Here is a 27,853-nt window from a genome sequence, read left to right on the forward strand (position 1 = left end):
CTCCTCCTGTGACACAGTCTGCACTTTTTTTTTGGGGGACCACACCTGGAAAGTGTTGGCCAGGGACGATCCGGGCGCCTACAGTTCCCGAGGTACTCCGGCCTGCTCTTTCCCAGTCAGAAAAGATCAGGGCCTTGAGGACTGCCTCATAGAACTGAAGGAATGTCCCTGTGTTGCCAGCGCTGCGGGACAGCACAAAAGAGTTGTACAAGGCAACCTGTACCAAGTAGACCTCAACTTTTTTGTACCATGCCCGGGTTTTGCGCATTGGCGTTATATGGCTTGAGGACTTGATCATAGAGATCAACTCCTCCCATATACTGATTGTAGTCGACGATACAATCGGGCTTGTGGACCGTTGCCGCGGTACCTCGCACAGGGACAGGGGTGATGCCATTACCATGAATTGTGGACAGTACAAGGACATCCCTCTTGCCCTTATATCTGACAAGTAACAGGTTTCCAGTGGTAAGGCCACGGGTCTCACCCCTGGGGATAGGTACAAGGAGGGGGTAGGTAGGGAGGCCGCGTTGGGCAAGGAGGTGCGGCGAGGGACTGGAACAAGGGCATACTAGTATAAAAGTTATCCACGTACAGGTGGTAACCCTTATCTAGCAGTGGGTGTAGGGTTTCCCGCTAACACCCAGAGTGGGCGGACATTCTGGGGGTTGAATACGGGAATCTCGCCCCTCGTACTGTCACGGATGGTGTACAGGAAACAAGACAAAACCATATAAACAATGTCTCTCTGGATCCACAACTAAGGAACAAAGGGAGACCCCTGCAATAGACCTGCCGCTCTCCCTCACTGCTCAGCCTATGCGAACACCCCAAAGGTGGATGGCCGCATATCCACGTTCCTCGGCTATCTATTACCTGAAGACCCTACAATAGTGAAGGGACACGACCACCGGCTCCCTACACTGACACGGAGGGAGTCAGGGTCACCTGGATCCAGAAAAGACAAAAACATAAATACATAAACAGCACTTATCTGCAGACGACTAACGACTGAGGACTGAGGACTGGGAACTGGGAACTGGGAACTGGGAACTGGGAACTGCATGCACACACACTCCAGGAAGTTGTATCAGCCGCACACTACTTCATTATGGGGAGGAACTTAAAGGGTAGCGATCAGTCTGACTGCATGACAGCTGAGATAGACTAACGAGATGAGAAACTAAACCAAAACAAAGAAATTCAAGGAGGAGGATCTGAGAAGCTCCTGTGAGCGCTTCTCAGCTGTCTGGCTGTGACAGTACCCCTCCCTCTAGGAGTGGACTCCGGACACTCAGGGCCCACCTTCTCAGGATGGGACCTATGGAAAGCCCTGATGAGACGAGAGGCCTTAATGTCCGTCACTGGGACCCACATCCTCTCCTCAGGACCATAACCCTCCCAATGAACGAGGTACTGGAGGGAACCGCGGACAAGACGAGAATCCACAATCCTAGAGACCTGAAATTCAAGATTTCCATCAACCATAATCGGAGGAGGAGGCAAAGGCGAGGGTACAATAGGTTGAACATAAGGTTTCAATAAGGACTTATGAAAAACATTATGGATCTTCCAAGTCTGAGGAAGATCAAGACGGTAGGCAACAGGATTGATGACAGACAGGATCTTGTAAGGCCCAATAAACCTAGGACCCAACTTCCAGGAGGGAACCTTCAATTTGATATTCTTAGTAGACAACCACACCAGATCACCAACATTCAGGTCCGGACCAGGCACACGTCTCTTATCCGCCACACGCTTATATCTCTCACTTATGCTCTTTAGATTATCCTGAATCTTTTGCCAAATAGATGACAAAGACGAGGAGAATCTGTCCTCATCAGGCAAACCAGAAGAGCCCTCTCCCGAGAAAGTCCCAAACTGCGGATGTAACCCATATGCACCAAAAAATGGTGACTTATCAGAGGACTCCTGACGACGGTTATTTAAAGCAAACTTAGCAAGGGACAAAAAAGAACACCAATCCTCCTGATTCTCCGCCACAAAACAGCGCAGATATGTCTCCAGATTCTGATTGACGCGCTCTGTCTGGCCATTCGACTGCGGATGGAAAGCAGAAGAGAATGACAACCGAACCCCCAAGCGAGAACAGAAAGCCTTCCAGAATCTGGAAACAAACTGCGTGCCCCTATCAGAGACTGAAGGAATCCCATGCAATTTGACAATGTGGTCAATAAATGCCTGCGCCAGCGTCTTAGCATTGGGCAAACCAGGGAAACGGATAAAATGCACCATTTTGCTAAAACGGTCCACCACCACCAGAATCACAGACTTCCCCGAGGAACGAGGCAAGTCCGTTATGAAGTCCATGGACAGATGTGTCCAAGGACGGGAAGGAATGGGCTGGGCAAAGGAAGGAGAGGACCTGATGGCCGTGAATGAGGGACCTTGGCACGAGCGCAAGTCTCGCAAGCTGCCACAAAACCCTCAACCGACTTAAGAAGCGCAGGCCACCAGAATCTCCGAGCGATGAGATCCAGTGTGGCTCTTGCCCCCGGGTGCCCAGCAAGGACCGTGTCGTGGTGTTCTTTAAAAATCTTGTGTCTCAAAGCGAGAGGCACAAACAACCTCCCAGGAGGACAAAGATCAGGAGCTTCTGACTGGGCTGCCTGCACCTCTGCCTCAAATTCAGGAAAAAGAGCAGAGACCACCACACCTTCAGCCAAAATGGGACCCGGGTCTTCAAAATTCCCACCTCCTGGAAAACAACGTGACAGGGCATCTGCCTTCACATTCTTAACCCCAGGGCGGAACGTAACAACAAAATTAAACCTTGAAAAGAACAAAGACCATCTGGCCTGTCTCGGGTTCAGACGCTTGGCTGACTCCAAATAGGCCAGATTTTTATGGTCAGTAAACACGGTAATAAGGTGTCTGGCTCCCTCTAGCCAATGGCGCCATTCCTCAAAAGCCAACTTGATGGCCAACAATTCCCTATCTCCCACATCATAATTTCTCTCTGCGGAGGAGAGTTTCTTTGAGAAAAAGGCACACGGTTGCCATTTGGCAGGAGAGGAACCCTGAGACAAGACCGCACCCACCCCTACCTCAGAAGCATCAACCTCAACTATGAAGGGTAACGAAATATCAGGTTGTACTAGGATGGGAGCGGAAGCAAAACTCTCCTTGATATTAGAAAAGGCCTTACGCGCCTCTACCGACCAGGAAGAAAAATCTACCCCCTTTCTGGTCATATCAGTGAGTGGTTTAACAACAGAGGAATAATTCAAAATAAATTTCCTGTAATAATTGGCAAAGCCCAAAAAACGCATCAGCGCCTTCTGGTTCTCAGGAAGCTCCCACTCAAGCACAGCGCGGACCTTCTCGGGGTCCATGCGAAAACCAGAAGCGGAGACAAGAAACCCCAGAAATTGGATTTCTGGAACCGCAAACACACATTTTTCCAGTTTCGCATATAATTTATTCTCCCGCAGAATGAGCAAGACCTGACGTAAGTGTTCCTTATGAGTCTTGAAATCAGGAGAAAAAATCAAAATGTCATCCAAATACACTAATACAAATTTTCCCATTAAATGATAAAAAATGCTGTTGACGAAATGCTGAAAAACGGCTGGGGCATTCATCAAACCAAAAGGCATAACCAAATTCTCAAAATGGCCCTCAGGGGTATTGAAAGCCGTCTTCCATTCGTCTCCTTCTCTGACCCTAACCAGGTTGTATGCCCCTCTTAGGTCTAATTTGGAAAAGACTTTAGCCCCAACAACCTGGTTAAACAGGTCCGGGATCAGAGGAAGCGGATAAGGATCACGAATAGTGATACTGTTCAGCTCCCTGAAATCCAGACAAGGTCTTAAAGAACCATCTTTTTTCTTAACAAAGAAAAAACCAGCGGCAACAGGTGACTTCGAGGGTCGTATGTGTCCTTTTCTCAAACTCTCAGAGATATAAGCCCGCATAGCGACCCTCTCAGGTTGGGAGAGATTGTATAAACGAGATTTAGGCAGCTTGGCGCCTGGGATGAGATTAATAGGGCAATCATACTCCCTGTGCGGAGGCAAACCCTGAACTCCACTCTCAGAGAAGACATCCAAAAATTCAGAGAGGAAAGGTGGTACAGTCTTAGTAGAAACCTCAGAAACAGATGTTATGAGGCAATTCTCTCTGCAAAAGTCACTCCAACCATTTATTTGCCTCGCTTGCCAATCAATGGTGGGGTTATGTTTAGTGAGCCAGGGTAGCCCCAACACTAGAGGAGTAGGCAAACCGCTAAGGACGAAACATGACACATCCTCAACATGAGCATCACTCACAATTAAACGGATATTGTGAACTATGCCCTTTAATGATTTCTGAGAAAGTGGAGCTGAATCAATAGCAAAAACAGGAATATCCCTTCCCAAAGTGCATACCTGGAAACCATGAGTTATTGCAAATTGATTATCAATGAGGTTGACAGCTGCTCCACTATCCACAAAAATCTCACAAAAAATGCTCTTGCTCTCTAGCGCCACCCTAGCAGGCAGGACAAAACGGGAACTACAAGCAAACGGAAAACCTTCAATTTCCGCCTCAACCCTGCCAATAGTAACAGACGGAACATTTTTAAGAGATTTTTTCCTTTTTGTCTCTTTATTACTCCCAGAAAACTGCCTGAATCTCCTTGAGGGACAAACATTTGCCAAATGATTTATACCTCCACAACAAAAACAAACCCTCCCATGCGGGCTGAATCTTCTATTGTCAGAGGCAATCAACCCCAGCTGCATGGGCTCCTGCTCAGAAGGGGCTGACAGCGACTGAGACTCCTGCGCACAGAATGAGACCGCTGCACTGTTCCGAGACTGAGTAGGACAGGAAGGAGAGATCTCTCGTCTCTCTCTAAGACGCCTGTCAATACGAACGGCCTGAGACATAGCAGAGTCCAAGGAGATAGGCCTCTCATGAAAGGAAAATGCATCTTTCAATCCCTCTGAAAGACCATGGCAAAATTGACTTCGGAGTGCAGCATCATTCCAACCAGTATCATCTGCCCATCTCCGAAATTCTGAGCAGTATATCTCTGCGGATTGTTTACCCTGGCATAACAGACGTAGTCTAGACTCAGCCAGAGCAATACGATCCGGATCATCATATATCTGACCCAGGGCTAAAAAGAATTCATCCACTGGGCGGAGGGGCCGTGCCCCCTCCGGTAGCGAAAAGGCCCAAGACTGAGCGTTACCCCTGAGCAGCGATACAATGATCCCCACCCTCCGTTCTTCATCACCAGAAGAATGGGGAAGAAGGCGAAAATGGAGTTTGCAAGCCTCTTTAAAACGCACAAAATTCTCACTTCCCCCAGAGAACGTATCCGGGAGCGAGACCTTGGGCTCAGCACAAACTCCATGAACGCAAGCTGAACCGGTCACTTGAAACTGAGAAAAAATCCTACGGAGATCAGCTACCTCCAATGATAGACCCTGGAGGCGTTCAGCCAAAAGTGAAACCGGATCCATGCTTGAGACGGTTTTGGCGGCTGATAATGTCACGGATGGTGTACAGGAAACAAGACAAAACCATATAAACAATGTCTCTCTGGATCCACAACTAAGGAACAAAGGGAGACCCCTGCAATAGACCTGCCGCTCTCCCTCACTGCTCAGCCTATGCGAACACCCCAAAGGTGGATGGCCGCATATCCACGTTCCTCGGCGAGGTGCAGCGTACTCAAGTTGTGTGTAGAAATGTGTTCCTGGGTGTAGTAGTGCAATAGACACTAACATGAGACGGCTGACTCTCTGCATAGGCAGGTGATGGTAGGAAAATGTTCGTGACGCCAGTGCCAATTAAACGGTGGCACGCCGTTTGCTGATAGCAGGAATAACTGAGGAACCACGTGATGTTAAAACAAAACTCCAACTTTAGTAGTTTCCATATAGAGACATTAACGGAAGCACAGTTCCTTTGCATACAGTTGATTTTTCAATACGGTCGATGCAGGCAATACAGATTAAGCAAGGTGACTTCAGAGTGTGAAACACAGGACTTGCAGTACAGGAGCTTGCACTCTATTCCTGACTGATCCTGGAACATAGAAAATCTTCTCCAAGGCCCAATACCTTAACTCTGGCGCAGGGCTGGGACAAGGTCCACCACCAACAGAGGCTGAGCTGCCCAAGTGCGCCCCCCCCCCCCCTCCTTGCCTGAGCCCAGGGCCGGTGCAAGGTTTTTTTACCAACACAAGCGAACCTACATTTTGGCGCATCCCTCCCCCCCTCCCCCTTCAGCTCACCTGGGGGAAGGGGGGGGGGGGGGTGCGCCAAAATGTAGGGTCGTCCCATAAGACGCACCTAGGTTTTAAAGGAGGATAATAGGAAACAATATTTTTCATTCCACCTTAGGTCAGACCAGCCATCAGACCCCAGCTCACAGGCACAGCCCCAATGCCTCAGATCAGACCCCCATGTCAGCCATCAGCCCTCCATGTCATATTTTTCCCCGTCCATGGCACAGACAGACTACAGACATTGTCTCCGGCCCATCATGTAACCCCATCCTCACCCATGTCACATTTCTCCCCCTCCATTTGATTGCTCTAACACCTAAAGAAATCAGGGGTAAAAGGTATCAAACTACAATGTTTTATATTGCTTGCTCTTTTTGAGAGCATCAGGGTTTTTGCACATTTTACATACACAGCTCTGGGTGGCACATTATATATCACTGTGTTGCACATTTTACATACACAGCTCCGCTGTGCACATTATACATTCCTCTGTCTCATACAGCTCTGCTACATACACCACACACACTACTGTGCTGGATTCACACTATACACCTATCTTTGCTGCATTATACACATGAAGCACCCTCAGCTCTGCTACATGCACCCCACACACAGCTGCTCTGGGTAGGCAGACACACACAGCTCTGCTACATACACCACACACACTACTGTCCTGGATTCACACTATACACCTATCATTGCTGCATTATACACATGAAGCACCCTCAGCTCTGCTACATGCACCCCACACACAGCTGCTCTGGGTAGGCAGACACACACAGCTCTGCTACATACACCACACACACTACTGTTCTGGATTCACACTATACACCTATCTTTGCTGCATTATACACATGAAGCACCCTCAGCTCTGCTACATGCACCCCACACACAGCTGCTCTGGGTAGGCAGACACACACAGCTCTGCTACATACACCACACACACTACTGTTCTGGATTCACACTATACACCTATCTTTGCTGCATTATACACATGAAGCACCCTCAGCTCTGCTACATGCACCCCACACACAGCTGCTCTGGGTAGGCAGACACACACAGCTCTGCTACAAGCTCGCTGTACATCTTGTTTGCAGATTTGACTAAATCTGCAATGTGTGAATGAGGCCATACACATCATCCCTGCATTAACCCCTAAGTACCCGGAATTGTAAGTGCTAGGGTGCTAACCTCATATGTTCAACAGTTCAAGCCAAAGTCAGGAGCAGATGAGGATCATAAAGGCGCTACCAGTCCAAAGCCTGGCTCCTCCCACCCACATGACCGGTCACATGGTCATGACATCATCAAAGGTCCTGTAGCTTAGAAGGATCTCGCATCTACACTGAGCTGCAGAGCGCAGAGCCCCTATGTCTGGTATACTGGGAGGGGGGGCGCGGAGCTGAGGGATCCCCATATGTTTAGCTCTGCAGGGATAGACAGGGCACGCTGCCGGGGTCCGGGAGGGGAGGGGAGGGGAGGGCGCCCGGCAGCAAGTAAGTGAAAAAAAAAAAAAAAAAAAAGAAGGTTGGTTTTTCCGCCCACCCCAGGCTGCGCCCTGAGGCTGGAGCCTCCCCAGCCTCTGTGTCGGCCCGGCCCTGCTCTGGCGTATATCCTAGGTTCTCTCTTTATAAAATACCTCCTCTGTTATCTTGAGTACCTCTTGCTTTTCTGAGCTTGCCCCTGTCTCTCTCTCAGCTTCCTCAGCCTCTAGAAACTTCAGCACACTCTAGAAACTTCTGACTCCAAACTAGACTCTTCTGACTTGAGGTGTTCCTGCTTCTGCATAATGAATTCAGGAGGGGAACCTTCTCCTTGGATCTGGAACCCGGTTACAGGGACTGCAATACCCTCTCCTGGTCCGCAGGCTTCAGGCCTGGACTTGACTCAGACATAGTCTAAACTCCAACTGCTGTAGACTGACTTTAGACTAGACTGACCTTCCTTTCCCTGACTGGGCCTTATATAAACTAGGGCTCCCTAGCTCCCTCTAGTGACTAAGAGCTGGAATGACACCCCTAGCAGGCCTGTACATGCAAGTTTCACAGTAACAGGGAAATACATAGCATTACATTACATGACAATTTAGAAAGATGACATATACCAACTTCCCCATAAATAAGGGGGGACGACAGCACACCAAGTGACACTTTTGTAGTGACGGGCATTACAGTCCCCGTACACTACATACCCCACTGCTTTAAGCTGAGTACGACCTCGTACTCCATCAGGGCTCGCCCAACTGGAATCTCTACCTGAAACAGAAAAAAGAGACATGCAGGCATACATACATGTAATCCATCTGCATTTACATTCATATCAGGTCCAATTGGCAAAGGTGAAGGGTGGTGACAAGGGGCGTCGTTCTCTTCTCCTCAGTATAGTGAATGGAACTGGGGCGCTGACCTGGCACAGCGTAACATTATAACCAGGATAGTCTATGACAATGAATAAGTCCATCATAGAACAGCAAAATAGATAAAACAGTATAAAAGTTCTTGGAGGCTCAAAGAACAAACATGAGTCCGTACCCAGGTTATTTTCCTATTAAATCACAGAGGCTCTCGTGCGGTGGAGTCCATCTCTGGGCACATTTCCTTTTAAAAGAGCAAAAATCTCAGAGGCTCAGGTTCTTTTGAGTCTGTCTCCGGGCACGGTTCCTTAGTATCAAGTTGCACAATAAAATAACAGCAAAGACAAGTGCTGTAATACCCCTGATCAACCTGAAAAGGGGGTTAAGGGTAAAAGGTGCAACTCAGGAACAGGCACAACTTGGCGTGGGATAGCAAAAGCAGGCAGGAGGTCCTGGAAACAAACTTGGCTTTGTTGACTTTAATACTTCAGTGGTCAACACCCACCACTGAGCCGTGGATAAACTGGCAGCAGCAACAAACGACCAGGGAACATAGGACTCCTGTCCTGGAAGGGTTAACAGCATTTTTCATTGGTGAAATAAATCAAAGGCCTAGCAGGCTGATTCACAGGGGTATGTCATCATTACCCGGCTCTGCTGGCAAGTACGGCCTGTAGTAGTCCTCTACAGGAGGATGTGCCCACATAACAGTGTTAGGGGGAAGCTGCAACGTGAAGGGACCCCTAATAGGTATTGGCCCCATGGGCCTAGGGGTAAACCTTTGGGTGGACCGTACCGGTCCCGGCATGATAATTGTGGGATGAAGTGGAGTGGATACCGCCGCCGCAAGCGGTCCGGTGGGCTCTGTGCAGCAATTCACAACAACAGGGGGTCTTCTTTGGGGCACTGGCGGAGCGGTGGCAGCAGAAGGTAGTCTACGGGTGGTGACAGGCACCCTTACCTCGTCCTCCTTTGGCGGCGTCTGGATCCTGGCGGTCGCGATCTTGCGCAGCTCCCGCAACTTCTCCTCCATCCGGACAATCTGCTCACCGATGCTCTCCGTGTCAGAGTCGCGGTCATCTGCTGGCGCCGCCGGCGCAGGTACAGTCACCGATGGCGCGGACTCGGCCTCTGCAGGTTCTGGTGATGCATCGGGTCTCCGACCCCTCCGGATGTTCTCAAAGGTATTTCGAAGTCCCTTTAGATTTTCCATCTCTTGCATGGTCTTCTCCCGACGAGGCAGCTCGGGGGAAGGGTAAGGGCTCACCCATTTTTCCAACACGGTTGGCTGCCAGAAGACGTTAGGCCCAATGAAGGAGCTCCGCTCCTGGAAGGCGTGATGGGCCGGCTCTGGAGAGCGTTCCGGTTCCCGCTCGCAGCCAGAGTAGTCTTCTTCTTCTGCCTCCCAGTCCTCAGGTTCTCGCTTGGGACGGGTCACGGCAGTGGCATAAGGGCCTCTCAGGCTCTCGGCAGGGGTGAACTCCACTTCCTCTCCCTCGCGGAGGCTGTGCTGATAGGAAGGGAGGTAGTCTCTCTTGACAGACCTTCTATTAACATATAAGTCTCTGCCAGTCAGGTAATCTTGTATGAACCCGTAGCCACGGGTTTTGTCAAAGGACACCACCACTCCCTTTCTCCTTTCCAGGCGGGGTTGGGTGTTGGTGTGTCTTTCATGGATTGTCTTGGTCAACTCTTCATAGTAGATCTTGGTCTTTGTATTCCGCTTTATAGCGGCCTCCCGGATCTCTGCCATAAGCGACGACCACTTGAAAGAGGGTTGAAAGAAGTCTCTCCAGGAGCCATAGCAGGGCTCCGGTTCTTTCTCCCGTGGCGGGCAGGCGGCTTTCTCCGGTCCCGGAGAGTAGGCCGGTGGAGCCTCCTCTGGCTCTACACCAATCGCACTCATTTTTGAAATCTCAGGTGCGGACGTTGCAGCAACGCTCTGTTCACTTTCCAACATGCTCGATCCTTCTCCGGAGAGCGATAGGGTTGCGTCAATTAAATCAGCCAGCTCCTCCCATTGCACTGGGAGGCCGCCCCCCAGGTATTCTAGTATATGGAAGGTGGTGTCCATGCTGGCAGACATGCAAATGTCCAGATAAGCAGTGGCGCCTGACCTTGAACTCCTTCCCGCTATTTCCTCAGAAAGGCGCCAATTTTTCCCGCCTTTTCGGGACGAAGATGACGCAGCAGTAAATTCAGCAAGCTCAGCGGCCATCTTTAGCAAAACGCTGACTATTCACTGACAGCAAGCAGGATTGTAAAAAGTCCACAAAACCACACTCCAATGCGGCGATTTTCTTCCTCTTGATAGCGCAACACTGCACAGCGCTTTTTGGAGGTTTTAGGCACACTTTGGGTATGTTTTTCAGTCCACTTTAAATAAACAGACAATTTGTCACTTTGGTCACAGGGCAACTGTATAAGGCACAAAGTTCACGCTTCTTGCACTAGAAAGCGTGCGTATCCTGTTCGTGACGCCAAAAGAGAGGTGCAGCGTACTCAAGTTGTGTGTAGAAATGTGTTCCTGGGTGTAGTAGTGCAATAGACACTAACCTGAGACGGCTGACTCTCTGCATAGGCAGGTGATGGTAGGAAAATGTTCGTGACGCCAGTGCCAATTAAACGGTGGCACGCCGTTTGCTGATAGCAGGAATAACTGAGGAACCACGTGATGTTAAAACAAAACTCCAACTTTAGTAGTTTCCATATAGAGACATTAACGGAAGCACAGTTCCTTTGCATACAGTTGATTTTTCAATACGGTCGATGCAGGCAATACAGATTAAGCAAGGTGACTTCAGAGTGTGAAACACAGGACTTGCAGTACAGGAGCTTGCACTCTATTCCTGACTGATCCTGGAACATAGAAAATCTTCTCCAAGGCCCAATACCTTAACTCTGGCGTATATCCTAGGTTCTCTCTTTATAAAGTACCTCCTCTGTTATCTTGAGTACCTCTTGCTTTTCTGAGCTTGCCCCTGTCTCTCTCTCAGCTTCCTCAGCCTCTAGAAACTTCAGCACACTCTAGAAACTTCTGACTCCAAACTAGACTCTTCTGACTTGAGGTGTTCCTGCTTCTGCATAATGAATTCAGGAGGGGAACCTTCTCCTTGGATCTGGAACCCGGTTACAGGGACTGCAATACCCTCTCCTGGTCCGCAGGCTTCAGGCCTGGACTTGACTCAGACATAGTCTAAACTCCAACTGCTGTAGACTGACTTTAGACTAGACTGACCTTCCTTTCCCTGACTGGGCCTTATATAAACTAGGGCTCCCTAGCTCCCTCTAGTGACTAAGAGCTGGAATGACACCCCTAGCAGGCCTGTACATGCAAGTTTCACAGTAACAGGGAAATACATAGCATTACATTACATGACAATTTATAAAGATGACATATACCAACTTCCCCATAAATAAGGGGGGACGACAGCACACCAAGTGACACTTTTGTAGTGACGGGCATTACAGTCCCCGTACACTACATATCTATTACCTGAAGACCCTACAATAGTGAAGGGACACGACCACCGGCTCCCTACACTGACACGGAGGGAGTCAGGGTCACCTGGATCCAGAAAAGACAAAAACATAAATACATAAACAGCACTTATCTGCAGACGACTGACGACTGAGGACTGAGGACTGGGAACTGGGAACTGCATGCACACACACTCCAGGAAGTTGTATCAGCCGCACACTACTGCATTATGGGGAGGAACTTAAAGGGTAGCGATCAGTCTGACTGCATGACAGCTGAGATAGACTAACGAGATGAGAAACTAAACCAAAACAAAGAAATTCAAGGAGGAGGATCTGAGAAGCTCCTGTGAGCGCTTCTCAGCTGTCTGGCTGTGACACGTACACATGAAACTTGTAAGTGTACCCTGAGGTACTCTCACAAAGTTTGTACAGCTTCACGCCATACCTCGCCCGCTTAGAGGGAACATACTAGCGGAAAAGGAGCCTCCTCTTGAACGCAATGAGAGACTCATCAACCACGACCTCCCTTCCAGGTACATAGGCCTGTACAAATTTAAGTGATCGATGACCGGCCTGATTTTGTTCAGGCGGTCATAGGCAGGATCACCTTGGGGGGGACATGCTGCATTATCTGAATAATGCAGGCATTTCCGGATGGCCTCAAACCGGGAGCATGTCATGGCCGTACTGTAAAGTGGGGCCCGGTAGAGGGCGTCCCCACTCCAGTAATGCCTGACACTAGGTTTCTTGACTAGGCCCATATGCAGCACGAGGCCCCAAAATGTCCTCATCTCGGCTGCACTGACCGGAGTCCAGCCACCGGGCCTAGCCAAAAAGGAGCCAGGGTGTTGAGCAACAAACTGTTGGGCGTACAGGTTTGTTTGCTCCACCATTAGATTTACAAAGTGGTCACTGAAAAAAAGACTAAAATAGTCATATTCAGTGAAGCCCACTGTGGAAATCTGGATTCCTGATTGGCCTACAAACTCAGGAATCACGGGCTCAAAACGCTCTTGGATATACCAGACAAGTTCACCAGCAGGGGGCTCCGATGGATTTAACTGGTGGGCCGGAAAACTAGTACGAGCCCCAGAGCTGCTCGTACTAGGGTGGGCCACAGGGTCCCTAGCATGGCGGTCCCCTTGCTCCGCCGCCTTGGGGGCTCATCATCATCACTAGATGATGAGGAGGACGCGGATGACAAAAAGAAAAGGGGTCATCCTCGTCCTCACTGGGACTCTCGGAGTCGGAGGCAAGCTGGGCGTATGCCTCCTTGGCCGAGAACATCCGGCGGGCCATAGGGGAGTGTGTGTCTGCGTGTGTGTGTGCGTGCGTGTAAATCTTTATTCAGTGTGCGTGTGTGTGGGGGCACGGGTGTTTGCGAACTTAGCCTAAATCTAACAGAGAAAAAAAAAAAGATTAACTAAAAAAAGGGCAAGAAATGTGAAAAAAATAAAAAATTATAATTCAAAATCGCTGATCAACCGTCCGAAGTTGATCAGCGGTGGGGTGTGCGATGCGCTAAGAGTGGCCGGACGCTAAGAGTGTCGGCCACAGTCAGCGTACACACAAAAAAAAAAAAATGCTTGCGCCCCATAAAAGTTGTGGGGGGGGGGAGGGGGAAGCAGGGGGCAAGCTGCAGCACCCCTGGGGGGTCTAGGGTCACACAGCTGTGCTGTGGACCCCAGACACCCAATTTAGGGTGATGCAATCAGAAACTGTTTTTTTTTTTTTCTTCCACTAACTTTCCCTGAATATCCCTGCCTAACCTAATCTGACCCTAGCCTTTCCCTAAATACCTGGGTGGTGCTGGGGCAGAGATTGGGTGCTGGGGTGCTGGCTGGAGATCGTGCAGCTCTGAATCCGACATTCAGCGCTCCTCTCCTCCTCCTTTTATGTCCAGGAGCCGAGGAGAGGAGCTGCTATAATTTAAATGACCCGCCCGCCCAGCTGACCAATGAGAGTGATCCTATTATCACACCACCGATCACCATCCTGTTCCGGGTTATCAGGTCCCCAGAGACCCGAATAACCCGGAAACGCAGCAAACGTTGAATTGACCTGCAGTTTGCTGCAATCACCTACACGGGGGGGGGGGGTCACAGGACCCCCCCGGCATTTAGCCAAGCGGTGATCAGAAATACATAGGACGTACCGGTACGCCCTGTGTCCTTAAGGATCGGGAAATCAAGGCTTACCGGTACGCCCTACGTCTGAAACAGGTTAAAAGTGGTCACCTTGCTGTAGTGGATGGGCACAAATTATTTTGATATAGTAAACATTGCATAGTAAACAGTCAGGCTCGAACTAGCCCACAGGGGACCAGGTGAACCCCCCCGTGGGCCCTTAGGAAGGGTGGGCCCAAAGTCTCCCAGCCCTTGCACAAGTGCCATATAGCCTGACTGCACTATATATAAATGGAAAGCATACAGCATCTCATCCAAGCTGTTCATATAAAAGCTGGGTAGATTATTGTAGATGCATCGAGTGGCAGAGATGACATCTACGTACAGAGGCATGCCAGCAAGTATTCTCTTTCCCCAGGCAACCATCTTCTTGAAGTCACTGCAGGGACCCCATAATCAGTCTTCTGGAGCGTCTTGCTGCTACCTGCTGTGTGAGAAAGTGGTATCTGCATGTAGCTGTACAGTGGGCCCCCAGAGAAAATTTTACCCTGACATTAGTTTATGCAGAGCCCTATATTAAAATAAGGAGGACCAGAACTATATATACAGCCCGAAGTGATACATAGAGCACTATTATTACACGTACAGCCCTATAGTAGTCATTAGCACCCTATGTTGATCATGACCTGGCTTATAGGACATCAGTGACATGTAGGACCAGTAAGCTAAGCTACTGAATAGTTTTTTGGGGGCAGTCGGCCTCATAGTAACATAGTAAATAAGGCCGAAAAAAGACATTTGTCCATCCAGTTCGGCCTGTCATCCTGCAAGTTGATCCAGAGAAAGGCAAAAAAAAAAAAAAGTGAGGTAGAAGCCAATTTTCCCCACTTTAGGGGAATAAAAAATTCCTTCCCGACTCCAATCAGGCAATCAGAATAACTCCCTGGATCAACGACCCTTCTCTAGTAGCTATATCCTGTAATATTATTACACTCCAGAAATACATCCAGGCCCCTCTTGAATTCTTTTATTGTACTCACCATCAGCACCTCCTCAGGCAGAGAGTTCCATATTCTCACTGCTCTTACCGTAAAGAATCCTTTTCTATGTTTGTGTGCAAACCTTCTTTCCTCCAGACGCAGAGGATGTCCCCTCGTCACAGTCACAGTACTGGGGATAAATAGATGATGGGATAGATCTCTGTACTGACCCCTGATATATTTATACATAGTAATTAGATCTCCCCTCAGTTGTCTTTTTTCTAAAGTGAATAACCCTAATTTTGATAATCTTTCAGGGTACTGTAGTTGCCCCATTCCAGTTATTACTTTAGTTGCCCTCCTCTGGACCCTCTCCAATCTGCTATGTCTGCCTTGTGGTCTGAGTAGCGATTTGTAAAGTGGTAGGACTATGTTATTATCACGAGCATCTATGCCCCTTTTGTTGCAACCCATTATCTTATTGGCCTCGGCAGCAGCTGCCTGACACTGGTTTTTGCAGCTTAGTTTGCTGTTTATTAAAATTCCTAGATCCTTTTCCATGACAGTGTTACCGAGTGTTTTACCATTTAGTATGTACGGGTGACTTGCATTATTCCTTCCCATGTGCATAACCTTACATTTGTCAGTGTTAAACCTCATCTGCCACTTATTTGCCCAAGCCTGCAATCTATCCAGATCCCTCTGTAGTAGTATACTGTCCTCTTCAGTGTTAATTACTTTACACAGTTTAGTGTCATCTGTGAAAATTGATAGTTTACTATGCAAGCCTTCTCCAAAATCATTAATAAATATATTGAAGAGAATAGGGCCCAATACTGACCCCTGAGGTACCCCACTAGTGACAGTGACCCAATCTGAGTGTGTACCGTTAATAACCACCCTCTGTTTTCTATCACTGAGCCAGTTACTTACCCACATACAGATGTTTTCTCCCAGTCCGAGCATTCTCATTTTATATGCTAACCTTTTATGAGGTACAGTGTCAAATGCTTTGGAGAAGTCCAGATATACGACATCCATTGATTCGCCGCTGTCAAGCCTAGAACTTACCTCCTCATAGAAACTGATTAAATTAGTTTGGCATGACCGATCCCTCACGAAGCCATGCTGATATGGCGTTATTTGCTTATTTCCCTTGAGATGCTCTAAGATAGCATCTCTTAGAAAACCTTCAAACAGTTTACCCACAACAGATGTTAAACTTACCGGCCTATAGTTTCCAGGCTCTGTTTTTGAACCCTTTTTGAATATTGGCCCCATATTTGCTATGCGCCAATCCTGTGGGAGATTCCCTGTCAGTATAGAGTCTGCAAATATCATAAATAAGGGTCTGGCTATGACATTACTTAATTCCCTTAGGATATGGGGGTGTATGCCATCCGGTCCTGGCGATTTGTCAATTTTAATCTTTTTAAGTCGCTGTTGTACTTCTTCCTGGGTCAGACAGGACACTTTTAATGGGGAATTTATTTTTACATTCAGCATTTCATCTGACAGTTTATTTTCCACAGTGAATACATTGGAGGAAAAAAAAATTAACAGCTTTGCTTTCTCCTCGTCGCTCTCTGCGACTCCCGCCTCATCACTCTTTAAAGGGCCGACACCTTTAGATTTATACTTTTTAATATTTATATAATTGAAGAACATTTTAGGGTTTGATTTGCTCCCTTTGGCAATTAATCTCTCGGTCTCTAGTTTGGCCGCTTTTATTTGTTTTTTACATGTTCTATTTTTTTCCTTATAGTTTTTCAGTGCTTCCGTGCTACCCTCCTGTTTTAGTGATTTAAATGCTTTCTTTTTGTCATTTATTGCTTTCTTTACAGTTCTATTTATTGGTTTCTTTTTGTTCCTTAACCTTTCATTACCATACGGTATGTACCTCTCACAATGAGATTTTAGGATGCTTTTAAAGATATCCCATTTTGTGGCTGTATTTTTATTTTTGAGGACTTTGTCCCAGTTAGTTAGGCCTATGGCCTCTCTTAGTTGGCTAAATTTTGCTTTTTTGAAGTTTGCTATTTTTGTTCCTCCCTGTAGAAACGCTCTTTTGAATGATAATTGGAAGGTTATTACTTTATGGTCACTATTTTCCAGGTGTCCCCCAACCTGCACGTCTATTGTTCTGTCAGGCCTATTGGTTAACACTAAGTCCAGTTTGGCCGTCCCTCTAGTCGGGTCCTGAACCAGTTGGGAGAGGTAATTGTCTTTGGTTATTGCAAAGAACCTGTTTCCTTTATGAGATATACAAGTTTCAGTTTCCCAGTCTATATCTGGGTAGTTGAAGTCCCCCATAATAACCTCATGATGCCATAACTTAACGTTCCACTCCTGACTATGACAGTCATCCCAGAGGTAGAGGAATATGGCACATAGCCTGTGGCCTATCATTTCTCCCCTTTCGAAGCTGGTAGTTGGGATGGAATGATCAGACCCGTCTGTGTGGAGCCTGTATTGCTGACATGGACAGGTAAGTATAGTAGTGGCCAGCCCTACCTCTGCGATAAGGGGTCAGTTAGGGTCCAGGTCCACAAGAAGGTATAGGAGCCCCCTACAAAATGGTTTGCCGATGCACCTTCAAGTTTACAGGTGATATATGACCAGTTACTAATGCATTCATTCCAGTAATATAATGTAAATGTATTGCATACTCTTGCTTTGCTTCAAGCCTGTGGTTACAGATCTTCTGGCTTGTGCTTGGAAAAGATAATGAAATATCGAATGACATCAGCTCCCTGGATGTGACATTTGTCTTCTAGTCTCACTGAACATTGCAATGCAGAGGTCAACTAAAGAGCAAGTAGCACCTTGGAGTGTCCTCTCTAAGAGCTTTCTGAGCCATCTTGTCAATGTGACTCTGTCATAAATGTCTGCATCTAAAGGTTACCAGTTCACATAGAGCTGTGTGATCTGCTTTGGGCAGATTTATTGTCTCCTTTTTAGCAGGCACACATCTAGCTTACCCTGACCGCATGCCAACATTTTCTCATCACTTATGAATGTTCTCTAGTGTTTCTCTAGTTTGTCATCTGTGGGTAGAAGGAATATCTTTACTTTCAGGTAACCTGCTCTGGATATACTAAGAGCAGAAACATTAGATTTATTCAATTCAGTAACTTTTATTTGGGGGTCCTGCAACCCCGTCACGTCTGCCACTGGCCACCACACCTGGGTAGTGGTTGAGTGAAGAGGTGCCCAGGATTGTAGAAACAGCCAAACTTGATGTGCTATGCTGTTTCCGCAACTCCCATTCATTTCTATAAGAGAAGAATGGAACCTGCTCCTTTAGCGCTATGATTGTAGTATTCATAGCTTAGGCTACTTTCACATTAGCCTTTTTTGCGGATCCGTCATGGATCTACAAAAACGCTTCCGTTACCATAATAAAACCGCATGCATCCGTCATAAACGGATCTAGTTGTATTATGTCTTCTATCGCTAGAGTATGACGGATCCGTCATGAACACCATTGAAAGTCAATGGGGGACAGATCCGTTTTCTATTGTGTCAGTGAAAACGGATCCGTCCCCATTGACATACATTGTGTGTCAGGACGGATCCGCTTTGCTCTGCACCACATTGCGGACAGAAAAACGCTGCTTGCAGCGTTATTCTGTCCTCGATGGGAGTGCAACCAAACGGAACGGAATGCATTTTGGTGTCATTTTGGGTCATTGTCCATCTGTATTATGAAATGCCGACCAATCAGTTTGGCTGCATTTGGCTGGATTTGAGCACACAGAATGTCTCTGAAAACCCCGGAATTCATCCGGCTGCTTCTGTCCTGTGTCACATCATCATTAAACACTAGGGACCCAGTGCCGCTGGCAGCCATGCATGCCCAAGCCATCACACTGCCTCCGCCGTGTTTTACAGATAATGTATGCTTTGGATCATGAGCTGTACCTTGCCTTCGCCATACTTTTTTCTTTCCAGAGGTTAAGGTTGATCTTGGTTTTATCTGTCCAAAGAATGTTCTTCCAGAAGTGTGCTGTTTTTTTAAGAGGTTTTTAGCAAAGTCCAATCTAGCCTTCTTATTCTTGAGGCTTATAAGTGGCTTGCACTGTGCAGTGAACCCCCTGTATTTACTTTCATGCAGTCTTCTCTTTATGGTAGATTTGGATATTGATACGCCTATATCCTGGAGAGTGTTGTTCACTTGGTTGGCTGTTGTGAAGGGGTTTCTCTTCACCATGGTAATTATTCTGCGATCATCCATCACTGTTGTCTTCCATGGGCGTCCAGGTCTTTTTGCATTGTTGAGGTTACCAGTGCTTTCTTTCTTTCTCTCTCAGGATGTACCAAACTGTAGATTTTGCCACTCCTAATAGTGTAGCAATTTCTCGGATGGGTTTTTTCTGTTTTCACAGATGAAGGATGACTTGTTTCACCTGTATGGAGAGCTCCTTTGACCGCACGTTTACTTCTCAGCAAAATCTTCAAAATGCAAGCACCACACCTCAAATCAACTCCATGCCTTTTATGTGCTTAATTGAGAATGAAAGAATGAAGGAATTGCCCACACCTGCCCATGAAACAGCCTTTGAGTCAATTGTCCAATTACTTCTGGTCCCTTTAAAAACAGGGTGCCACATGTAAAGGAGCTGAAACGCCTAAACCCTTCATCCAATTTAAATGTGGATACCCTCAAATGAAAGCTAAAAGTCTGGAATTTATGTCCACTTCCATTATATAACTATAACTTGAATATGTTTTAGTAAACAGGTAAAACAAATAAATTTGTGTCAGTGTCCAAATATATATGGACCTAACTGTAGAAAATCTGTAAAACTATACCTTTCCTTCCCTGTTTGTTTTTGTTCCCCATAAAAAGCACTTTGATGTATATCCAACTAAGGCACTAATTGCCAAGGTGGGTGTTTTCTTCCTTTCAAAGTGCCCAAAGTGCTGCAGTTGATACCAGTTCCTCCCCCTTTCGCTCTGATGTCCTTCCCCTCTCCTGGTGACGATACTGACCCCCTGCTGAGTGGTAGTCTGCTCCTGCACAAGATTATCAACGTACTGATCAAAATTTACACATATTTGGAAGAAGGTTAGTTTTTAGCATGTAGCTTGGTGGTTACAATCCCTCATAGGTACATAAACATCTTGGTAGTTCTAGTCTCTGTTAGGTGTACAGCCTAACATCTAAAGTCTTTGTTGGGCTAACAGGGTAACTCGGGGGATATTTATCAAAGCTGGTGTGAAGAAAAACTCTTAGTTGAGTATAGCAACCATATTTCACCTTTCATTTTTCACAGCTCCTTTTTAAATTGAAAGGTGGAATCTGATTGGCTGCTATGGGCAACTGACCCAATTTTCCTTTACACCGGTTTTGATAAATCTCACCCCTGTACAGTGTTTAGTAAAGGCAGGGCCATCATGGGCTTGACACTCTCTTTCCCAGTCTCTTGTAGAAATTTCAGGATAGGGTGACTCAGCTCCCACTCAGCCATTGTACAAGCACAGGCTGTAAGTAGTTCAAAAAACCTTGCAGGATACACAAGGCCTAACCACAAAAGAGTGAGAAAATTTATAGTTTTTCAAGATTTGTGAATATATAGTAAATCTCTGTCGCGAATCAGTCCCGGAATGTAGTCTCCCATTATGTTTTCATTATACTATCCTTGGCAGCAGAGTTCAAAGTCCAGTATACCCTGGTGCAAACACTTGCTTTGCTTCTTTGAATAGGTTCCCAAGTTCTTCTTGAATTTATCAAGGAAAGCATCAAGTATATATATGGATTTTGAGGGACATCCTGCAGTCCATTGTTCCAGTTTCACATAATTTACCATTTTGTGATTACTCAGGATGCCCCAAACCACTGTGAAAAAGTTGTTCCAATACACTTTCTTCTTAATAGTAAGCTTCTTATGGAATTCCTGCCACTCCAGGACTTTCTTTATCTGTTTTTTGAGGAAGACACCTAGCCCAGAGAGCTTATGAAAAAAGTCTTGAAGGTTCTTCTTAATGGCCCCCAACTTATCTAGAGCTATGAGAGATTGTTTTATAAGGCCTAATTTGATGTGCAGTGCTGGCAATAGCTCTCCTCAGGGGTCCACCAGTGCCAATTACTTGATACAGAGAATTCAGTGTGCTTTGGACAGTCCCACCTGTGGTAGTGTGCCTTGCTATCCATGCTGTCCCAATAGCACAGACAGCAGAGAAACTTGGTAAAACTACAATGAAAACCCATCAAGAATGCTACCACTTTAAGGTCTCCAATGAGCAACCAGCATCAATTTTGATTCATTTTCTTTATGACTTTATGGGAACAAAACGATTTCTTACTGAAAATAGGTACATTTCAAAATATCACAATGGTAGCAAAAACAAATTTGTGGGGAATAATATGCATTTCCTAAAGTTCTATACTGAAAAATAGATGAGCAATTAGGAAATCTACAAAGGCTACGTTCACGAAGGATACGTTCTGGGGGGCGTTTTACTCTGGTCTTTGAAAACTTGTGCGCTGCCAGAAGATGCACCTAATTTATTATGCGTCTTACACTTTGTCATAAATTAGCTGCATCCTCTGGCGTAAATGAAGATGAATGCGTAGGGTCAACTGACCCTGTCCCTCCCCAGTCCCCACCCTCCCCGAAAGTGGCGAGGGCAGCATAAGAATACCACAAAAGTTGTGACAACTGTCACCTAAGAAATCTGAAAAACGGTGCGTGCTACGTTTTTATGCAAGAGAAGTGGCGCAGGGAGATGATAGATCTCCCCCCGATGTTTTCCTTATACTATACTCATTCTTTTCATATGATACAATACCACCCAGACAGTATACACTGCTGTATTTATGTAGTGTGTTTCCAAGATCATGTTCCATGTTAAAGACTTCTTGGAGTCTCTTTCCAGCCTCATTATCCATGAGACATCATGTTTCACTAGTGAAAGTTTCTGCTACTCACTCAAAGCCACTGAACCACTAAATTTTAAAGTCTGAAGTGATACAGATGGCTTGCTGCTCTAAAACAACATCACAAGCTTTCTGCTCATACCACCGAAAAGCTGGATAAGTAGGTAGATTATCCCAAGAGAACATTATTTTAATCGAATAAATCCTTTCCAGATTTATTGCTTCGACTTCACAGGTTTTACACAGTTTTTGGCAACATAAAAATGCATTCCACTAAAAACTGTCTTTTCTACTGAGTGCTTTTATAATGATTGTTTCTAATCATTTAAAATTCTCTTGGAAACAAGATAGCAGGACTCTAAGAAATTTCTCTGCTATATTTTCAGTCTGAAGCACTTATCCTTAAAGGGAACCTGTCACCATCTTTATGCTACCGTCACTGAGGACAGCATACAATAGTGACAGTGGTCTGTTACTTATCTGCTAATGTAAAGTTGATGCCGAGAACTTACTGTTTAATGCAGGCAGCACATGCTGGAGCAGAGTCACATGCTGGCAACAGGGGCGTAGCTAAAGGCTCATGGGCCCTTGTGCAAGAGTTCAGCTTGGGCCCCCTTCCCTCAGTGATTTGTGGCAAGGATCAGGGAACACCTAGCTTCTCTGCTGCCTGAGGCAAAAATTGAAACGGCACCCCTCCCCATGCTAAATTCACAACCTAACCCCTTCTCTCCAGCCCTATTAAATACATAATTAGAAAACATTACATACAGCGCTACACAACATACTGAGTAATTCAGTAATACAGTGCCACATACCTCTGTGGTGTCTCCTCTGATGTAGACATTCTCTTTCCTCATCTTCTCAATTCAGACCAGACCACCATGATGACTTATTTCAGCCATCTGTTGTCTCTGCAGTGTTTGACAAACAGACATTGTAGTATCCTACTTTTCCATCATCCTCCTCACCTTCTCAACACTCCATCCTGCCACCCCTAATACTATGCCCGCTGTGCTCCCCAATATTATACTGCAGAAACAGTCCACCTGAAAATACTAGTACCTCACAGATAGTGCCACATTCAATAATTATTGGCACACAGTGTCCTAACAAATATCTGCGCCCAGTAATAGTGTAAGCATAGTGGCCCCCAAAAATAATTGTGCTAAGCTGATACTGTGCCAAGGTGACCATCACAGTAACAGTGCTCCCCAAAGTCTGACCAATAGTAATAATCTGCCAGAGTGCATAGTGTTAACAGTGCCCCCAATAGTAATAAAGCCCCCATTGTGCCCATACTAATAATCATGTTCTCCATAGTCCCCAAGTAATAATAATTCTCCTTATAATGTGTGTATAAAATTAGACAGCACTCCAAAATTGAAGGTGAAATAGTCAGTGATTTTTATTCAGCCGGACATAATGGTATATAGTAAATTCAGGCAACGTTTTGGGCTATATGTAGCCCTTCATCGTGTTGTGTATAAGCACAATCATGTGGACGCCAGCGCTCACTTTAATTGCACTCTCCTTATAATGTGTGCCAGTGCAAAAAATATCCCCTAATAATGTGCGCCAGTACAAAAATACCCTTTTATAGTGTGCACAAAAAATATCCCCTTATAATGTGTGCCAGTGCAAAAAATGTTCCCTTATAATGCATGTCAGTGCAAAAAATACCCATTATAATGCATGTCAGTGCAAGAAATGCTCCCTTAAAATGTATGCCAGTACAAAAAAGTGCCCCCAGTAAAGACAATGTCCCCATACTGCCTCCATAATGTGTGCCATGTAAGAAGGTACCTGCAATCATCGTGGATGGAAGGTATGTGTCACCGAGGTTCCTGGCCTCTGTGAAGTAAGAGCCAGTATTTTATGTGTCAGTAGCAGCTATTGCTAATTAACACCTAAAGATTTAGAATGTCTGAAATAGCTGATCTGGGGCGGCTCTTACTGGGAGTAGTCAAAGTTCTGGGTGGGTGACTACTCCCCATGGTCTAGGCCAGGTTTTTCCAGGCATAAAAACCAGCCAGCACTGCCAGGTGTGTGGATTTACCTCCCTCTGAAAGTGCTCAGGAGTCTGTGTGCTGTGAAATGAGGGCTGTGCTGGGATTTGAGGTTTGAGCCGGGCTGGAGGACCCAGGCCCCTCTAAAAGCGAGCAGGTCGCCTATGGACTTTATGAGGCTGAACGGCTAACAGGGTGTGAATTAACACCCAGGAGAAAAGGTGACTTTTATTATGGACTTTCCTTGTGTGTGAACAAACACCAACCACCTGCGTTTTGTGATACACCTTATCAGCATTTTGTTATACACCAATGTGTGAATAAACACTGCTGTTTGATTCAAGAACTATGTACTTTGCCTCTATACTGCATCCGCTAGTCCTAACTACCAGAGCGAATCCCCACAGCCAGTACAAGAACATACCCTCTTATGTGTGCCAGTACAAAATGCCCCTATTTAGTGCCTCCAGTAGATGCCCTAATAGTGTTCCTCCCCCACCCATGGTGGCCTAACAGCATGGTGCCAAATTAAAAACAATAAAGTCAAATACTTACCTCCATGCAGTGCAGGCCTCTTCCGACCTATTTCTTGAGCTGTATGATGCCGAAATGATTATTATGTCATCGGACTGCTTGTGCCGGCTCTGATAGGCTACAGTCACTAGGCTGAAGAAACATAGAAACATAGAAACATCAGAAGGAAAGGTGGGGCAGGGAGACATTGCTCCACTGCCCCGCCACAGCATCTACCTGTATCGCCATCCTGAGGACAGCGATACATAATTGGTGGTGCACCACTGGCAACAGGGGCCCTGTGGGCTCCTCTGGCCTAGGTACTTGGTCTTAATTGAGATTGCTAAGATTGAGATCAATTGAGATTACTCTTATAGTTATGCCCCTGGCTGCGAGAGAAGAGTCCAGTTTATTAATGAGCTCCCTCTCTTCCCACCCAACAGCTGAGGATTGACAGTTTTCTTCTAGGTAGGTAGGGGATACACTTCAAACTAACATCAACATAAATTCAAGGACCCAAGGTTTCCCTGGTCAATGGGCTGGTAACTTGGGGTCTGAGGCTCAGCATCCCCATCTCAGCCTCCTCTGGTCACTCATGCAGTCTGGCAGAGGCTCTCCTACTAAACACCGGTCTCTGCAGTCTGTCTCTTCTACTAAGCACCGGTCCCTGTCTGCAAACAACTAGGGACTCTGATAGCTCTCCTTATATACAGTTTCTAGTAGAACCTTCAGAAAAGTGCAGAGGAGCTTTACACCACAATAATAGTGTAATGTCCTTAGGAAATGTCCCTCATTAACTTCAAGAACTGACAGTTCACTTGCTGCCTACTATATTCCACCTCTTGACAGGTGTCATTGTCAGGAGGTGATCAATGGTATTCACTACACCTGTCATCTGTTTTTAATGTTATGGCTTATGGGTGTATATGGGCAAAGTGCTCCTTATTAAAATAAGGTCTTGCAACAATCTGTAAAAAATGTCTGCAGGAATGTAGATAAACATTGCATCTGCCGTCAGTAATGCTATAATAACATATAATCATATTTCTTCAGAATTAACATACCATTCTAAAGTTAGGATGGGCGATAAGAAAACAACCTGCAAATTAAATTCCTGTTAAGATGAAGAAAAATGAACCAGAGGGAAAGGGTGAAAATCTGGAATTTCAGCAATGCAAAGATCTTAAAATGACATGTGGCGAACCTGCTTACTCAGCAAACGAAAAGAAATTTAGGAAACGTGTTAAAAATACTAGCTCTGGCATAATTCAGAAATATAATCACCAAAGTAATGGGGTCACTATGGAAAGCTTCTACATTAAACCTTTTGCTATTACATGAGGTTTCTGTTACTTTTTGTATCTTTGTTAGGGCTTGTTCACACGACCATTGCCCCTCCGTGCCTGTGCTGTGGACTGCAAATTGCGGTCCGCAATGCACGGACACCGGCCGTGGGGCTGCCGCATGCAGATCGCGACCCCATTCACTTGAATGGGTTCCACGATCCGTCCGTTCCACAAAAATATAGAGCAAGTTCTATCTTTTTGCAGTGCGGAGGCACGGAATGGAACCCACTCCGTTCAAGTGAATGGGTCCGCATCCATGGTGCGGAATGCACACGGCCGGTGCCCCGTGTATTGTGGACCTGCCGTATGCGGGCCGCAATACAGCCATGGAGGGGCAACATTCGTGTGCCCTTATTTGCAGCCATCACTATGGGGAGTTGTGCCTGAGGAAGAGGGTGGCACACCCTAGATACACATAGCACTGATGTAAAGTTTTTATTGTTTTAATATTTTAACAAATTAGCTTAGCTGCAGGAGCGCTCTGGGATCTTCTTTTTGCTGCTACTTTGTCCATGTATCACTATGGGGAGCTCATTGCAAAAAGATTATTACAGCTTCCATGGTAATTGTATAAATTCCTTTGCACAGAGCTCCCCCTAGTGGTGGCTGCGTTGAGTTGAGAAATATGCTGTTCAGGATTAGCCCCATAATTATGAAGCACCTGTTTCACTTTGCAGAAATTTGGTACATCTATGTTTAGAAAAGTTTCAGCACCTAAAAATCGGTGTGATTTAACAGGAAATGGGAGTGGCCTTGTGAAAAAGGGATGTGGCCTAAGATGCAAATTGTGCCCTAAACTTACTCCATAATACTGGTGAAATAATCTCAAAGTATGCCAATCAATTTTTTGTATACAGTTAGACAAAGTGTCTATCCCTGCACCACATTTATCATCCAGCCTGAGCGACTGTGATAAATCTGGTGGAGATATATACATCCAGTCTAAGGCCTCCTGCACACGGCCGTTTTTTTTTACTGTTTACTGGCCGTTTTTTGCGTTCCGTATACGGTCCGTATACGGAACCATTCATTTCAATGGTTCCGCAAAAAAACGGAATGTACTCCGTATGCATTCCGTTTCTGTATTTCCGTACAGCTACACAAGTCAAGGATCTGTGTTCAGACCACGTCAGGAGGTTTTCTTGGTGCATACATTGGACATGTTATAAACACAGTGTGAACAGAGCCTTAAATCTGTAGGTTATTTATGGTCAGGTGCTCACTAGAGCTACCATGTTTATATGTCATTTTTCATATGTGCTTCTGTATTTTTGGCACAAAATCTGAGTAAATTCCAACAATAGAAGAATTCCCATTCTCAGTTCAGAAGAGTACAATATCTTTCCATTCCATTAGAAGCGTTTACCTGAGTCTAGAGTTCTTGAATGTGTTCAGATATTCAGGGTAGTTCCATGTTATCTTCTCTCCTTTACATCTAAGCTCCATGCTCTGCCCCGCTGACATGGTGAGCATAGCGGGGGGCTTCTGGAACCGACCTTTGTCCATAACTTGCATCATAATAGACTGCACCTTTGAGACAGGGTCTGTGGAGTCCTTCAGCTTTGTAATTTTGGGTTTTAGCTTCTTTATTGCAGGTTTAATTTTATTTTCTGCAGGCTCTTTTGGACGTTTCCCTTTGCTGGCTGGTTGGCCAAAAACTACAAGTAAAAAGTGAAAAAACATTAAAGAGATTGTCTCAGAAATTAATATTAATTTACTTTGTTAGATTACATAACGGATAAGGGTATGTCCATACAAGACAGAACATACAATAAAAAATGCAGCAAAACCTTTAAAATGCATAAATTGACATTCTGCAGATTTTAAATCCGCACTACAGGTCAATTTACACGGCATATTTTTTATGCAGTTTAGATGAGATTTCTCAAAATCAAAAATGCAAAGCAAAACTCATT

At 45.9% G+C, this 27,853-nt stretch overlaps 1 protein-coding gene across 1 annotated transcript in view; it reads right to left on the reverse strand.

The window, feature by feature from the left end:
- Positions 1-27,853, reverse strand: part of PDGFRL (platelet derived growth factor receptor like) — a 195,707-nt gene that overhangs the window by 102,736 nt on the left and 65,118 nt on the right. Inside the window, exon 2 of the mRNA XM_040418784.1 lies at positions 27,304-27,595. Coding sequence (XP_040274718.1) covers positions 27,304-27,595 — 292 coding nt within the window. The remainder of the gene's footprint in view (positions 1-27,303; positions 27,596-27,853) is intronic.

This window comes from Bufo bufo, chromosome 2 (assembly GCF_905171765.1).
Source record: "Bufo bufo chromosome 2, aBufBuf1.1, whole genome shotgun sequence".
Lineage (NCBI taxonomy): Eukaryota > Metazoa > Chordata > Amphibia > Anura > Bufonidae > Bufo > Bufo bufo.